Source organism: Melopsittacus undulatus, chromosome 4, assembly GCF_012275295.1.
Source record: "Melopsittacus undulatus isolate bMelUnd1 chromosome 4, bMelUnd1.mat.Z, whole genome shotgun sequence".
Classification (NCBI taxonomy): Eukaryota; Metazoa; Chordata; class Aves; order Psittaciformes; family Psittaculidae; genus Melopsittacus; species Melopsittacus undulatus.
The window spans coordinates 78,332,151-78,348,963 of NC_047530.1; the positions used below are offsets into that span (position 1 = coordinate 78,332,151).

General features: G+C 43.0%; 1 protein-coding gene across 3 annotated transcripts in view; it reads right to left on the reverse strand.

Moving 5' to 3' along the window:
* Positions 1-13,423, reverse strand: part of HNMT (histamine N-methyltransferase) — a 40,490-nt gene extending 27,067 nt beyond the window's left edge. For all 3 annotated transcript variants that reach the window (XM_031053259.2, XM_031053260.2, XM_005153755.3), the window contains exons 1-5: positions 13,344-13,423; positions 8,910-9,106; positions 8,271-8,323; positions 4,785-4,892; positions 1,219-1,349 (exon numbers count right to left, since the gene is read on the reverse strand). In XM_031053259.2, the coding sequence (XP_030909119.1) occupies positions 1,219-1,349; positions 4,785-4,892; positions 8,271-8,323; positions 8,910-9,046 (429 nt within the window). In that variant the 5' untranslated portion in view covers positions 9,047-9,106; positions 13,344-13,423. The remainder of the gene's footprint in view (positions 1-1,218; positions 1,350-4,784; positions 4,893-8,270; positions 8,324-8,909; positions 9,107-13,343) is intronic.
* Positions 13,424-16,813: the final 3,390 nt, after the last annotated feature.

Consider the following 16,813-nt stretch of genomic DNA (forward strand, 5'->3'; position numbering starts at 1 on the left):
AGCTAAAGAGACCCAGCTCCCTCAGCCTCTCCTTATAAGGGAGGTGTTCCACTCCCTTAATCATCTTTGTGGCTCTGCGCTGGACTCTTTCAAGCAATTCCCTGTCCTTCTTGAACTGAGAGGCCCAGAACTGGATGCAATATTCCAGATGCGGCCTCACCAAGGCAGAGTAGAGGGGGAGGAGAACCTCTCTTGCCCTACTAACCACACCCTTTCTAATGCACCCTAGGATGCCATTTGCCTTCTTGGCCACAAGGGCACATTGCTGGCTCATGGTCATACTCCTGTCCACCAGGACCCCCAGGTGTCTTTCCCCTTCACTGCTTTCCAGCAGGTCAACCCCCAACCTGTACTGGTACATGGGGTTGTTCTTCCCCAGATGCAAGACTCTACACTTGCCCTTGTTGAATTTCATCAATTTTCTCCCTGCCCAACTCTCCAGCCTGTCCAGGTCTCGCTCAATGGCAACACAGCCTTCTGGTGTGTCAGCCACTCCTCCCAGTTTAGTGTCATCAGTGAACTTGCTGAGGGTACACTTGGTTCCCTCATCCAGGTCGTTGATGAAAATATTAAACAGCACTGGTCCCAGCACTGCCCCCTGAGGGACTCCACTAGTCACAGACCTCCAGCTAGATTCTGCACCATTGACCACAACTCTCTGCCTTCTTCCTTTCAATCAGTTCTTGATTCACCTCACTACCTGATCATCAAGCCCACACTTCCTTAGCTTATCTATGAGAATGCTGTGGGAAACAGTATCAAATGCCTTACTGAAATCAGGAAAAACCACATCTACCGCTCTACCATCATCCCTCCACCTAGTTACTTCCTCATAGAAGGCTGTGAGGTTGGTCAAACATGACTTCCCCCTGGTAAAACCATGTTGGCTGTTCTTAATGGTCTTTTGTTAACCTGAGATAAACAGATTTTCCTTTCTTAGCATTGAAGATGACTTGTAATGGCTTCAGTAAACTTGGAAATACAAAAGCAATTTCACAGAGAGGACACCCACCAACTGGTTATTTGGACTACTGTGCCCAAAGCTGCTTTGCTGTAACTCATCTTTCATTTTTGCAGTTCACTTATGCTTAAGTACTTCAAATTACAGGGAAATAAACTCACTTTTCTTCCGCTTAGAGTGGATATTGAGGTCATACACTTCATGCATACTTCTAATAACCAAATCTTTGGCAACATTTATTTTGCAGAGATTTTTACCTGGATCATGTGAATGAAGTCCCATTTTTTAGTCTTCTTTTCTGCACTCATTCGACTTTCATATTCATAAGCTGTCTCCTCATGCCAGGTAAACTTTACGTTCTCAAGGTTTGATGTTGCAGCCACATGCTCTGAAATATGGGAGAAGGCAGGACAGGGTTATCTCAATTGCAAATACAAGACTGATTTCCATTCAGAGCTTTTATATATCCAAAAGTCATATTTAGGTAGAGAGATCTTGTACCAATTTAACCCAGCAGTGGAATATTTAAAATCTTGAGCACATACATGAGAAGGGGGCAATAAAGGTCTTTGTAGGATGAAATCTTCAGAGGGTCTGATGTTTTTCCCTTTGTATCCTCATTTGGGCTCATTCAGTCTTTACCTGATAAAAAAAAAACAACAAACCTAACCTAACCAAACCAAAACCCAAACTCTTCCCCATGACTGAATTTCAAGATGTTGGCTGGGATAAATAGTTATGAGTCCATGAGCATCACACTCCATGCTGAATGGGGGAAGAGTTGATGGCCTCTTCAATTAGGTGCCACACAAGCCCCAGATGTCTGAGCAGAAGCTCATGGCAAAGGGTTTTCCAGAGACTGAACAAACGAGGATGGGGGGTTTAATTTTGGAGAGAAGCACAATTAAAAGCTCAAGAAGGGCAGAGAATGTAATTGGTTCACTCTGGGAATGTGTCATGGGGATGGTGGGACAGGGAAGGAGCTTTGCTCCATGAGCAAGGCGCCATCACTTGACATTTGTCCTCTGCTGTGTCCAAATAATTCTTCAAAAGCCCATAGTTTCAGCCAACTGTTTCAGGTAAAAGGCATAATAGCATTTTAAAGCAAAGAGTATAAAGAGTGACACACGGCATGTTTTCATACCTTGATATAATGCATATCCAGCACCAAAGGAGAGCAGAAAGCTGGAGAAGGAGTAAGTTATGCCAAGGCCCTGTCTCACTGCATTTTTTTGCTTTTTATGGGAGCAAAACTGAGAGTTAATTTCAGAATTTAGGGGATGCCAGAATATTAATGTCCATCTGCTGGCATATGGAGCTCATCTCACTGCGCTCATCTCAGGATTGCTCCAGGACAAAGCTACCCCTGATGCGATTCCTGTGCTTCGCTGAAGTTAACATAAATTTAAAACTCAAATAGCCCAAAGGCAGACTGAGCCTTAGCTACAGAATGCATGTTCAAAACAACATGATTTGCTAAAACCAGGGCCTTTACACCACTAATCACAATGTTTCTCCTTTAGGGCTCTGATTAGGACATATCCCTGTTGGATAGATGAAAAATAGTCTATCACTCCTCATCTCCTCTCTTTTATGGCTGGAAATGGGCCACTCCTTTTTATGCTGCTACTATTACTCTGTTTGCTTCTATTTATCAGTCACCAGCTCCGGCACTTGCAGTTCAGACTTAATTTGCTGTTTTAAGCTCAGGCTTCATTCAGCAGCAGTTCATATCAACATCACAAATAATCTGGTACAATCTGGTTCAATTCAATTTCTAGAGATTCTGCAAGGAGGTACTAGAAAACCTGAATCAATTGCCAGGATGGGTTTTTAAAGTCAAAATTTCAGAAAGGGCAATCTCATTCTGATTATGATTTCTGCCTGAAGATTCATCTGAAGCTAAAATGTATAACCGTAACCATTTTGAAAGTTTTTCCTTAATTTTATCCTGGTCATGTGCCCTTGCTGGGTGCCATCAAAACTTTAGTGCCTGCAGTTGTGCCACACCATGCAGGCAATGCCAAAGCATCTCAGTTGTGGGGTCACCAACATTCCAACCGCAGTCACCAAGGGGCTTCTCCTGAACATGGACTGGGAAAGAAGGAATGCCACAGCCTGCCCATGGGACTTTGAGGAGAGCCTCCATTCTACAACACAGCCTAAGAGAAACTTCAATTTCTAATCACTGCCCATCCCAGTAGAAAATTTCTCCTGTGAGCTCGGCTTCTCCTTCCCAAGGTGAAAATATCTGTTTAGGCAGAAAACATAACTACTGAATCCTCAAAGGTGCAGATAATGCTTCCAATTCTCCCTGGAAGATCTTAGGGCTCAGAAACCTAATTAATGATACCTACTGGGGACATGATTAATTACCAAATAAGAAAGTTTAAAGAGAGAAATTCAGATTAATATTTCATTTCTAGTTTAACATAAAACTTAAAATAAGGACAACATCTTATATTTTTTTTTACTTTCTTCTGGAAAGAAACTCACTGAAGTAGGATAGGACTGCCAGTTAATCAGTGGTAGGACCACTAGGAAGATTCAGCACAAATTCAGCAATCTCACAGAGCCTGTGGTCTATGGCCCAGACAGGACAGAAATGCTATGTGCAAGTGCTCAAACTGTCTTATAAACTGAGTAGATGATTTGTTGCCCATCCTTCACCATCTCAGTCTGGAGCAATGTAAAAGCTCCTGGGATTTTGCACAAGTCGTCATTTCAAGGATCAGGTCCATGTAATACAGAAACAGATGTAAAAATATTTCCTGGAAGCCTTTGGTGCTTCTGGTGACCGGGAACTCCCTCACTGTGGGGAGAAAGGGACTGTTACAAGTTTTGTTATTTTTCCTTCAACTTCCAAAAATTGCTTCACACTTAGAATGCTTCATTTTTAAGGACTTAAGCAAGAATAAGGGTTGGAGATTCACAGTGTAGTTTTATAATCTGTTATTTACTATGGTTTGGAGCATTTCCAATAGTTCAGATTGCTGATGAGTTTCATTCTTTTCTGCCACATTCATTCAGCAGCTGTTTTCTGGCAAGGTGTGCTCTGTTCAGGGCTGCTTACAGCCTGTACCCCATAGGTAGTGTCACCTCCATAAAAGACCACAATTACCTGGTAAGTTAAAGCCTGGTAGGTGTTAATCCAGTGATACTCAAACTGTGAATTCATATTTAATGCTCACTTTGTAGGGCACCGAAGCACCCTTGCTAACATTCAATTCTCCTTAGAAAACTCACCTTTCCTTCACAAATGTTGCTTAGACCTTGGGACTTGTGGAAAGAAACAAGCTCTAAGCCACTAAGCACACAGCAAAAGTTTTTCCTATCCCTCTTGCTTTTCTTTCAATGTTTTCTAATTCAAATGATGCCAAGTAATTCAGTGCAACACTGTGAAGTTTAGCTAATTGTTATTTGTAAGCAATTTTTAAGATACGTGAGAATTACTATGAGATACCAGAATTTTCCCTTTGATGCTGAGGAAGGATCCTGATTCAGTGCAAGTTGAAGGAGAAAAACTTTCTGAAATGTGCAGATTTTACTCTATTCCCATACAATCACTCATCAGTTCCCACCTAGTTTAGCTTTCTAAGTTTGTCTAGCCCAAGCATTTGCCATGCAGAGTTCTTCACAGTGTGAGAAACTAAGATTTTAATGAGAGACTGAACATTGTTGAAAAGCAATGATGGCAAAAAAGCGTAAAAGAGGGACTTTTTTTTTTTTACTTTTAAGAGCCAATTCTGACAAAGTATCTGAATGCACGATCATTTTAATGCATTTAGCATACTTAATAAAAATTTATTTAATGTAAAAATACCTTTGTACTTGAAGATTTGGTCAGCACTTGGTTCTATCACATGGTTGTTGATGGTGACCCCTGGATATCTGGCTTGTATTTTTGAGAGTATCAGCAGGTCAATCTCACCTAGGGAAGCAAGCAACATGAAATACCAGATGAAAGTAAAGCTCAGGCAACTGCTATGTCCACCATGACCACATCACCAGTTGGTGATGCCTGCCATCCACTTACAGAAAATGTACCACAAAGGTACATGTAGCTGCTTTGTATTCTCACCAGATTGCCACTGAAGGTTTAGCTCTAGGATTTGAGAAATAAAAATCAGTATCAGTCCCAACTATCTTCATTCCTCATCTCTGGCTGCCACCACCAATGTCAAGGGAAAACCAGACACATTCATGTACATGGCTTGACCTCCTCTTTTCTAGACATGGCCTAACTTCCTAACTTCCCCAGGCGGACCCTAAACAGCTTTGATGGTACCAGTGCTGATGGTCTCAAGTCACCAGCAAACCTGGCAGGATTTCTTAAGAGTCAGCATGAGCATTTTTAGCCAAATGCCTCACTGGTTACCAAGTCATGTGGGTGAGGGAGCAGAGAATACATGTTTACACTGGAATCAGAGGCAACATTCATGTCTGTTTGTCTTTACTGTACTATGACTTTTTCCATAAGTATGTGCACATACAATCTGTGTTTATCTAACCCTCTGTTTGCAGAATACCCCAGAACTGACTACTTTGTTTTAGTGAGGAATAGTTCTCTCTGGACACTGTTCAGGCCAGCTGCAATTATTTTACTGACAGAAGTACCAATAGATGCAACATTTCAAAATTTAAAATGAGCTGCCATTGCTCTTGATCACCTCTCCCCATCCACAATATAGGAAGCGGAAAAAATAATAGAAGAATAAATTAAGGTAGAAAAAGTGAAACAGAGGGTAGCTGTGGTGAATAATAGATCCAGAGGCTGTGTTACAGACAAATACTGAGCTTTGTCCTGAAAGATTTACTTGTGCTTGCACACAAGCCCATTTTATAAAATTCTCTACAAATGAACCAAATTATGTACTGAATGAAAGATCACCCAGCAAACCCTGATGGCCAGACAGGCCCTTGCTGAGGGAGGGCCCCCACTGTATTTGCACAGCCTTTACCCATCTTCATGATTTTCAGTGCTCCTGGGCTCCTGCCACTTCAGCATTAGCTACGTTATACAGAAGATTTGAGGTACAAAAGGAAAATATCATGGATTAAACAGTCATAATGTGTTCCTCAGAGCTCAAGCCAGCATACCAGCTCTTTCCCCAAGAGGGTCCTTTTCACTACTAAGAACTCCCTGCCTGTTTCTGACCCGACCACACATCATCACAGGGCAAAAACCAGCACCCCATCCCAGGTCTCATCTGCTTATTAATGCCCTGAGAATTTAACATAAAAAGTGAAGAAGAGTTCCAATTTTTCAAACTTACATGTCTTTCTTACAGCAACTAACAACACCAAAATTTATACGGCATCTGATTCTTTGAGGGAGGAAAACTGAATTTCTGAAGCAGCAGAAATAGCTGCAGCTTTGCAACCACTGCAAACCCTGTATTCCCTTGAAAAATCGGAGCAAAGCCAGTCATCTGCTGACTGCTGTTGTAGAATTTGAGAATAGAGACTTTGTAATGAACTACTGGAATATTTTGATTTTTGGTTCCTTTACCAACTCTCTGTAAAAGGGATTAGCCTTTTGAAAAGATTTTGTAGGTCCTGCTAGAAAAAAAAATGAATTTTGAATTTACATATGTGGTTAATATACTCTTCTGTTGCCAAACCATCCTTGTGTTGTTTTTAAACAAAAAAACCCCACCCCTTTGATTAATAATTTACTCCACATCCTTAACTGACTTCGGTTAGCTCTTTTATATGCAAACAAGTGTCCTGAGGCATTTTACAGTCAAATCTGTGGCAGCTTGCATTATCAACAATTTGGCAATTAGGCTATCCAAATTATTTAAACTCTCCAACACAATTACCTTTTAAAGGCTACCACTATGTTCACCATTAAGCTTCTAATTAAACATTTTACGTAACGGAATAGTTTATAGCACAGTTGCTACTTTACAGCAGCTTTGATGACTTTTATGGTTTTTAAAGGTACAGAGTGCTGTGCGCTGGAGTGTGAACCTAATAAGGAAGAAGCTGTAGGCAAAGGCAGGCGCTGTACATGGGCTGGTGTAATGGGATATGATGCTACATTAAATGGTGAGCTTGTCTCTCGAGGTGGAAAAGTGGAAAGGAAACTTTCCTTCCATGCTCCCTCCCTGCAAATCACAGGGGTAAATGAGCCCAAGGCAGCAGCTCCATCACTGGCCTCCAACATCATTCAGGATTAGCTGTGGGGGGTGGGAATTTTCTTCCCTTACCTCCCAAGAACCAGGGGTGAGAACAAGCCAGCAAACAGCAGGGGGTTTGGTGGCTTGAGGACTTTTGCATCACAAAATGAGTTTTGCCTGCATATTATTGCTTGGATGTCCACTTAGCTGGAATGTTCCCGGTTAGGGAGTTGACTACCTCACTAAGTGCTCCTGTTAGAAACAACACTCTTTTTTTGGCAGAATAGTTTCCTTTGTGTGAAGAGCAATATTACTACTCTGTCAAATTGTCTGTTTTATAACTAATGCCCACCATTCGCATACAATTATTTTTAATTATTAGGGCAGATGGACAAAGCTGAGATCAGTCTTTGGAGATGGTATGACTAAAGCATTTAAATTAAATTAACTGTTTATATAAAATTTAAGTTTGATGACTTAATGGGCAGAGCAGAATTAGAAAACAGAGGCTTTAATTATGGGCAACTTAAGCAAGAATTTAATGAGAGAAAGCCACTTGATGTTCTTCATATTGTTTTTCCACCCAGTGAATTCCAGATAAGAGATTTATTTCTTCTGCTTTCTTCTGGATTTATTCTGGAGCTTATGTTCAGCTCCAGTGTTCTGGAGAACAGTAGATCCAGGAGGGGCTTGTGCATTGACTGTGGTCAGCAAGTACATACAGGCAAAACAGCACTCAGCCTAGGCTATCACATATCAGGGCAGGAGGCAGCAGTGATGGGTAGTTACTGTCTTGGTAAGCAAGTACAGGGGAGAATAACTGTAATAAAATTGAAAAAAAAAATGTAAATTTTTTTGCCAATAAAAATTGAATATTCTGAGGAATCTAAGACATTTGGGGGTGGGGGTGTTGCACAGAAGTACTATGGGGCAGTTAAGCCTTTCTCTGTCCTTGAGGAGTGATGGTGTAGAAGGAGGTCTCTCATAGAGAGGGCAGGGAGACACAAGCTGTTCCCAGATGATGTGGCCACACACCAGCTAGCACCATCTGTCCCCAGGAGCTGACTTTTCAAGGAAAAAACTTACTTCCTCCTCTGCTCCTTTCTGCAATTTTTGATCCTGCATTCACTAGGGGGAAAAAAAAAATAAAAAAAAGCATATAGATATTGAAGTCCATAGCATACCTGCTCCACCACCAACGCTTAGAATATTGATTGCAGACTTCCCGTTTCCAATACTGAAAAATAGTATTTATAGGTTTTAGGAGAGCTACCCAGTACCAGAGAGTGTAACATGTTTAAAATCCCTTAGTGAGGTTTTGGCAGAGCCATAAAATCCTGAGCCCAGAGAAGGACCTCCTCAGAGACAGGGTTTAACACTGGCTGCCTGCTGCCCAAGCCAGCCCACAAAGCAAGGGGTCCAACAAAAAACACACACCAGAGTAGGACTGTTATTCAGTCACGTGAAAGAGAGACTAAATATTACCTAAAAAGGTTACTTCTAAAAGGATGCTCACACTCAACTTTAATATTAGAATATAATATCTGCTAGTGCATTTTATAGTTGATTCAAGACAAGCTGTATTTGCATGCAATGAAACAATTCAGCCTTATCTCCTTCCTGCTAAGCGGGACCCGTTCTGAAGAACAGTCATTCAGCGGTGTGTGCACTTGAAATCTCCAGCCAAGCCCTAACAGAGACCCACAGACACTGACAGACAGGATGGCCAGCAGGGAGCAGCAATGTGCCTCTTGTAGACAGCCTCCTGAGATCAGCCAAGTCTGCCAGCGCAATTCAGCTCAACGTGACCACCTCCATGTTACCTTCCTATCACAGACGGCAACTGCCTCTCCATGAACTCCTGCATGCACTGGTGCTCGGTTGAATTTGCGAGGAAGAGACGGAAAGACTGCAGGTATCTGTCAGGGTCAGTAAACAAGCTTCTCATTGGCAATGCCATGTTGGTGTTTGGAAGGGTGCAGGATGGGTCAGATTGCTCCTTGCAGCTCTTCTTGCAGATCTAGGGAAGGAATAACAAATGCTAGAGAGGTAGAAGCCATGCCTGGACTTTGCTCTGCATTCTCAGCCCTGTCGCTGCACTTTAGAGCACTTTAAAAAGTATTATGCAATTTTGAAATAGAAGCTGTAAATCAGGTTTGAGCAGCAAAGGTAATATATCATCTTTAATCTGCACAGAGGAAATGCCAACATTTTTTAACTGTGCTGACACAGGACTTTGTTAAAACTCCGTAAAAAGGCCTTTAGATGGTTCTTAAATATAAGAAAAATTCCCCTATTTCTTGAAGGCATGGAGAGGCTCCAAAGACTTAGTCTGGATTAGAAGAAAGTGCAACACACATCTCCAGAGATGCTGGCAGATGTCTCTATCTGTTTTTTAAATCTTTTGATGTTCTTAAAGGGAATGTTGATGGTGGGGTGAGAACAATAAAGACATTATGAACGCACTCTTTATTTTTCTAGTTCCTCTTTCAGATAATGGTATGATCCCCACAGCCTAAGTAGCTAATCATGAAAGCCACGTGAGTTACTGGAATGGATGTTAAGCTAAACCCAGTTTTACAAGTTGGAAGAGAGGGAGGCAGAGCATGCTACTGGGAAACATCCAGCTGTACTGTGAAAGCTCCACAGAGATGTGTTCATCCCCTCTCAAACCACAGTTTGAGTCTGTTGTGTCTTGTACTAAATGGCAAGGAGAAAGAGGAACCCCCTTCCTTCTCAACGGTCCCAAGCTTAAGGATCACAGCACACATCCCCAGTTTCTCCTACAGTCTCCTCTGGCTTTCCTGCAGAGGTTACATCCCAGCCACCTCTTGCTAATTTTATTGCTCCTTTTGGAGTGTCTCCAGCCAAACGCTGTTGTTGTAGAACTGCAGCAGCCAAAGGTGAAAGCCTCCCACCTGCTGACACCCCCTGGCTCCCAGCTGGGATGGCTTCCCTCACCCCACTGAGACCCCACACCCCTTGCCTTTGCTCACCAGCATGACCATTGAAACACAAAACATGGGCTTTTTCCAGACTACTTATCTTGTCCATTTGAATTATAATTCTGTTCTCTGTTGTGCTCAATTATCTCCCAACAACAGTCCTGTCCCTCCTCCCAGTCATAAACAGAAACACAAAGAGTAGTGGGCTCAGGTTCCTACTCCTCATTACCTCCATTTCTGGCAGTGAACTGCTGACAAATTTTCTGACTAGCTGTGCAACCAGTTTTCCACCCACCCAATAGCTGTCTCATCAAGGCTATGTCTTCCTCACCTGCTTATGAGAATGTCGTACCAGATGGTGCCAACCCTAAACCCTCCGTATAGGAATTCCTCCTTCTCCCATATACACCAAGACAGTTACACCACTGCAGAAAAATGGTCACAATTTCTCCCTGACACCTCCACATTTCCTGGCAATCACCTCTTTCTCTTTCTGGTGCTTACTCTTTCTCAAAGATTTCTTCTAGGGACAGCTGCCATGCTGAGCAGATCCACCCCAGCTCCTCCTCCCTTTTCAATGATAACATAAGCTGCTTGGCTTTGCCCACTTTCTTTTGCCACTCATAGAATCACAGAATAATTTAGGTTGGAAAGAACCTTAAGATCATCTAGTTTCAACACCTTCCACTACACCATGTTGCCCAAGGCTCCGTCTAACCTGGCCTAGAACACCACCAGGGATGGAGCAACACGTTTCAGTGCCTCACCACCCTCACAGTAAAGAACTTTTTTCTTATACTTAACCTGAACCTCCCTTGTTTAAGTTTAAACCTATTACCCCTTTTCCTATTGCTATAGTTCCTGATGAAGAGTCTCTTTCTGGCATCCTTATAGGCCCCTTTCAGATACTGGAAGGCTGCTATGAGATCTCCACAAAGCCTCCTCTTCTCCAGGCTGAACAGCCCCAACTGTCTTCATACAGGAGGTGCTCCAGCCCCTTTTCATCCTTGTGGCCTCCTCTGGACTTGCTTCAACAGTTCCATGTCCTTTTTATGTTGAGAACACCAGAACTGCACACAATGTTCCAAGTGGGGTCTCTCGAGAGCACAGTAGAGGGGCAGGATCACCTCCTTTGACCTGCTGGTCATGCTCCTTTTGATGCAGCCAAGGATACAGTTGGCTTTCTGGGCTGCAAGTGCACACTGAAGCTGGCTCATGTTCATTTTCTCATCGACCAACACCCCCAGGTCCTTCTCCACAGGGCTGCTCTGAATCTCTTCTCTGTCCAACCTGTAGCTGTGACTGGGATTGCCCCAGCCCAGGTGTAGGACCTTGCACTTGGCATGGTTAAACTTCATAAGGCTGGCATCAGCCCACCTCTCAAGCATATCAAGGTCCCTCTGGATCTCACCCCTTCCCTCCAGAGCATTAACCAAACCACACAGCTTGGTGTCATCAGCAACTTGCTGAGGGCTCGCTCAATCCCACTGTCCATGTCACCAACAAAGATGCTGAACAGGGTAGTTCACAACACCAACCGCTGAAGAACACCACTCATTACCGGTCTCCAGTTAGACACTGAGCCATTGACCACAACTCTCTGCATGTGATGATTCAGCCAATTCTTTATCCACCAGCTTATCCATACATCAGATTTATGTCTCTCCAGTTTAGACGCAATAATGTCTTGTCTCTATAGATATGCAAGAATAACACAAGGATGTCTTGTGCCTGAGATAACCTCCAAATTGTGATGTTTTGGTTTTGCATCCCATGAAGCCTCATCTCTAAACATCCCAAAGGTTCCTGCAGGCAGATGCATGGTGAAGGTTTGCAGCAATGCATTTCCTCCAATGCATGCAACCCCCAGAGCAGGACCCAAGGTGTGATTTTCCACCCATACTACCTCCAAGGCAGACCCAGTTTTTGATTCACCTGCTGTTCCCCACCACCTCAGTAAGCAAGGATACTTACAAGAGAAAAAACCAGCAAAACCAAGCATGTTAAAGAGCAATGATGAAATAGCACTGATAACCTGGAGATGGGAGAGATTTCAAAACTTTTTATTGGGTCTTGGATGCCCATGAGGACTGGTAGGAATAAAATGGGAAGATGATGCCCCCCTCAGCCACAAAGCTTTCCCTTCACTACCTGCTTCAGTGAGCCCAGTGGTATTAGGTAACACAGGCAAACCAGCCCATGCATTAGACAGACAAACAAATTGCAGATGAATTGAACTACGGTGGGGGATCATCGCTTGTCTTGCAGGGCAGTATCTGCCACTCACGTGCACAGAGGCAGCACACTGCCCACCCAGCTCAGCTACCACACATTGAGCCTCTGACCAGCAACCTCTCCTTCTCACAGATGACAAACACTTGAATGGCCAGCAAAATCTGAATTTAGCTGGGGAAACCAAGTATGAATTTTGCCATAGAGAATAAGGAAGCAAACACCTAGACATACATCAGGTGAGAATTACTTGCTGCTAACCCACCCTGAAAATAAAGTGGTATATTCCTTGTTTACCCATTCCTCTGCTCTGCCCAACACCTCGCTTTTACTTTAAATGCACAGAGGCTTTGCCATTTGCCACTAACATATTTTACTACATTCAATCTTGAAAAAATATTTTGCAGTTAATAAGAGGAGATTTAGACAATCAACCTTTCTTCTGTGCCTCCCTCTATTTCCCATGATTTAATTTGCCTGTGTTCACTGTTCGGCAGTCTCTAATGAGCAGCTGAGATTCATTTTCATGTTAGATGCAGTTCAAGAAATTTGTCTCATTTCTGTCATTATGCTTTTGGCTGTTTGAATTTGCCCCATTTATTTCACTTACATGTTTTGCTGTTTGAATTGCAGCCAGTTAACTTTAAAAATGAGTAAAGAGAAGGAGGAAAAAGGATTTTTTTCTGAATGAGGCTAATGGAAACTTTTGAATAATGATGTTCATTTGGGCATGCTCCCTTCAGTGATAATCCAAATTTATATACAGCTCCCTAAACAGATTGAGAAGTTTTGAAAACAGACTCTGTGTTTACACCGCAGTTACTTGATCTATCTCTTGTTTGGGCTAGTGCTAGCAGAATTAAACCTGCTTTAAACTCATCCTAAACCCCTTTAAACCTTCCCCATAAATACAAACGAAGTGTGCGTGCCCTCAGCTGTAAACTGTTTGCAGCAGGAGTTTGGGCTTATTAGCACAGGATTACATCTTGTCCCTGAACACCAGCAAGACAGGGATTTCTCCTGGAGGAGTTTAACGCAATCTGCTAAGTTTGTGCTTGCCTCGCAGGCAGCTGTACTTACATGCAAGTGGTCTGTGCCTCTTGCGGCTGTGCCCTCCAAGGCACGATGTCGCTGCAGTGCTCGGGACACACTCCCGGCTGACTAACTTCCCAACCGCCACTGCCGTCCCACCCCCGGGCTGCGACGTGGCAGGACGGAGGAGGTTGCGCCGCCTGAGAAAGGAGCAGCAAACATCATAACCTCGTCAGCGGCAGCTGTCTGCAGAGACACTGGGAGCAGTTCAAACCCTGCCCTCCCAGCGCCCTTTGCACCGACCCCACCGGGTGTGCCCCAAGACACACCTGGCACAGCCACCAGCACCCTGGGAGCAGTTAGACACAGAGATCTACAATGTGTTAATTAGTGTCTGGATGAAAAATAAAGCCCTGCCACTGGTGTATAAGAAAAGCAATTCTTGATAAATTAGAAATAGTTGTCTCAGTGTGTGGCACGTGGCAATGTGCAGTATCATTACAGTTTGCCTATAGAAACCTACCATTATAGATTACCTTGCTTTTTAGCTTGTGTTCATGCCAGCAGCTGACATTTTGCTTATCCTTTACTTTTCATGGCTTAAGCATTGGGAAGCATTTTCCAAGATGTGTGCACCCCCCACAGCCCTGTTAGGAGCATTTTCATCCCACAGAAGTGTGGAAGAAAGCATTAACCCATGGCTGCTATCACACTGCCATTTGATGTTCAGACCGTTAATAAAATATTTGCCCTGTGTGTGCCTCAAATTATTCATTGTTCCTTCATGTTTAGTGTGAAGGGGTTGGTTTTGTTGTATTTTTTTAAAAAAAAAAAAAAACTTAAATGAAATTTCCCTTGGGGCCTTAGATGGAGAAATGAATTGTTAATATCACAAAAGTCATATGAAATAATGCCAGTAATATTAATAATTATGCTTTCAAATGCACAGTTACAGGAAAAATTGATTTAATTTGACATTTAGCTGAAAGTTTACTGAAATATAGATTTCATATCAACAGTTAAACTTGTTCAGCTAGAACAATGACTGTGTGAAGGTAATCCACTGTATGTTTTTCTCTCTCCGTACACAGCACCATTTCAAAACCACTTTGAGGAAAGGGGATGCAAAGCTGTTTGTCAAGTGGCAAACTCAGGGCTGCAAAGCCACAGTGTTTGGTATCTTCTGATGGTCCCTTGGGGAAGAATGATGCCAAAGCCAATCAGGAGGGATGAGCAGACCCACAACTAATTTGCAAATGGACAATCACAACTTTATTTTCAAAGGCATTTTAAGGGAAATGAAATCTCAGTTACTCTGTGAGACAGCTACAAATTGAGCCAGCTTCTCTTGGCTTGCAGTGTCCATCTAACACTCATTTTGCAGTATATGGTTCCCACCCAGGCTGTGACTGCTAAACCTGCTGCAGCAACAGCCACACAAGGCCGTGCAAAGTCCTGTCCTGGCTCTGTACTGGTGATAAGCACTGCTGTTCAAACATAGCTGAACAGCAAGATCCGTGGTGTTTTCCTGGCTTTCTGTGCAGTTCTGGAAATCCAGATTAATTGGCATCACTAGAGCTGTGCAAACTGGTAAAAAAATATAAACTCCGTGCATCTGACCCATGTCTTCCTCCCTCTGCAGTTGACTAAGTGTGAGTTTTCTAAGTGCCAAAAAGAAAAATTATCTTCATTTGGTCATTTTAAATTATTAATAAAAAAACCCCAAACCAAACCAAAACTAAACTAAAAAATGCTGCTTGTTAATTTGCTTCTTTAATTTCCCCAGGAGACACATTTTGTGAGCTCTAAGCCAAATCCCAGCCATTTCAGTTCTACATGGACTCAGTCCTGCCCTGGTGATGAGTAAATGGGGAGGAAGGATGTTGTACCATTGCATAGACCTTACTTTCCTTGTCTCCCAGCACATTCCCTTCCCAGCAGTGTCTGTATGATGTGCTGTAGAGGCACCTGTGCCCTGGACAGAGCAGTGCTGAGCCACAGGCTACAAACCAGCAGAAAAGGGCAGGAGGTAGGTGCTGGCATCACTCTGCAAAATAACAGAAGAGATTGTCACACCTTCCTCAGGCAGATCCACAGTTTTGCGCATTATTGTGGTTTTATATTGTCTAACATCATAAAATCATTATGGAATCATAGAATGGTTTCTGTTGGAGGGGACCTTAAAGATTATCTAGTTCAAACCTTCCTGCCACAGGCAGGGACACCTTCCACAAGACCAGGTTGCTCAAAGCCCTGTACAACCTGACCTTGAACACTGCCAGGGATGGGGCAGCCACAGCTCAATATTTAGAAAAGTTTTTTACCTCCCTGTGCCATTTTACCATGTGTCCTCCTGTATATAGCACTGTCCTAGATGGCAGGAGCTGAGTTACTGAAAGGAGATCCCACAAGCCTTGAAGTCATCAATATATGGAAAATAAAAGTTTTTGTGCATTAAACATCTCTCTGTCATGACAGATCAGGGGACAATTCACCTCTCTGTAGATAATTGCCCAATAGTGATGTAGTATAATTATTAAAACACAAAGTTATAAGATGAGTCCTCCTGGAAGCTTGTCAAGGACCCAAATAGTTGTCACTGGCCCCTTAGGTGAGGAGAGAGCTGCAAACAGTCAACATTTGTAGATTATTTCCTACTCTGGAGTACATCTGCATGGTTTTTGGCTGAAAATTTATTCTCTGGGAAGGAGGAGAAAGAATTTAAATGTTATGGTCTTGATACAAATGAAACATCATAAATTTCTCCTTCCAGGGATGCTGTGAGTGATGCTGGGAGACAGTCCTCACTAAAGGAGGAAAGGTGCAGGGGAACATGCCCTGCCACATGCTCTTCAGAAGGCCACCAATCATGCGCAACATCAATGCAGGATTTCCCATAGGTTGTGCTTCCACAGCCTCATCGGTTTCATGGCAGAAGTAGGAATAAACAGCACAAAAATACCTACAGAAGATTTAGAAAAGCTATGATAACCGATTAATCAACTGATGTCTTCAGAGATTAAAAGTGCTAAAAAACGCTGTGTACAAGCAAGGTGTGGAGGCTGAGTGCTGTTTACATGTGAAGACAGGTGTTTAAAGCTGCATGGTGCTGATTTTTATCTTGGAAGATATGGGAGTGCTGGAATAGACCCTCTGTCATGTGTATGACTGCAGCGACCCTCACTTGGGTGAAGACTTTAGAAAAAGGACCAAAGCCTGGAGTGAAAGCTGAGCAAAGCTGAGCTTGGGAACAGGCAGGGGAAGGACGTGAAAGTCTTGACCCACCTGCCTCAAAAAAACCCAAGAGGCCGAAGTGTGTGGGTCTGATGTAGGAAACTGGATTTTTAAGAGACAGCAGGAGTGTGAAAGGTGGGGCAGGAAAGATCTAATTTCTATCCTTTCACCATACTTCAGAGCATCTACTTATGAACCATATGACTGAGCCCAGAGATCCAGGAGTTTATTGGGCTTACCTCTGGATCTGATTTAATCACACTCAGCCAGCCAGATAAAAGCAG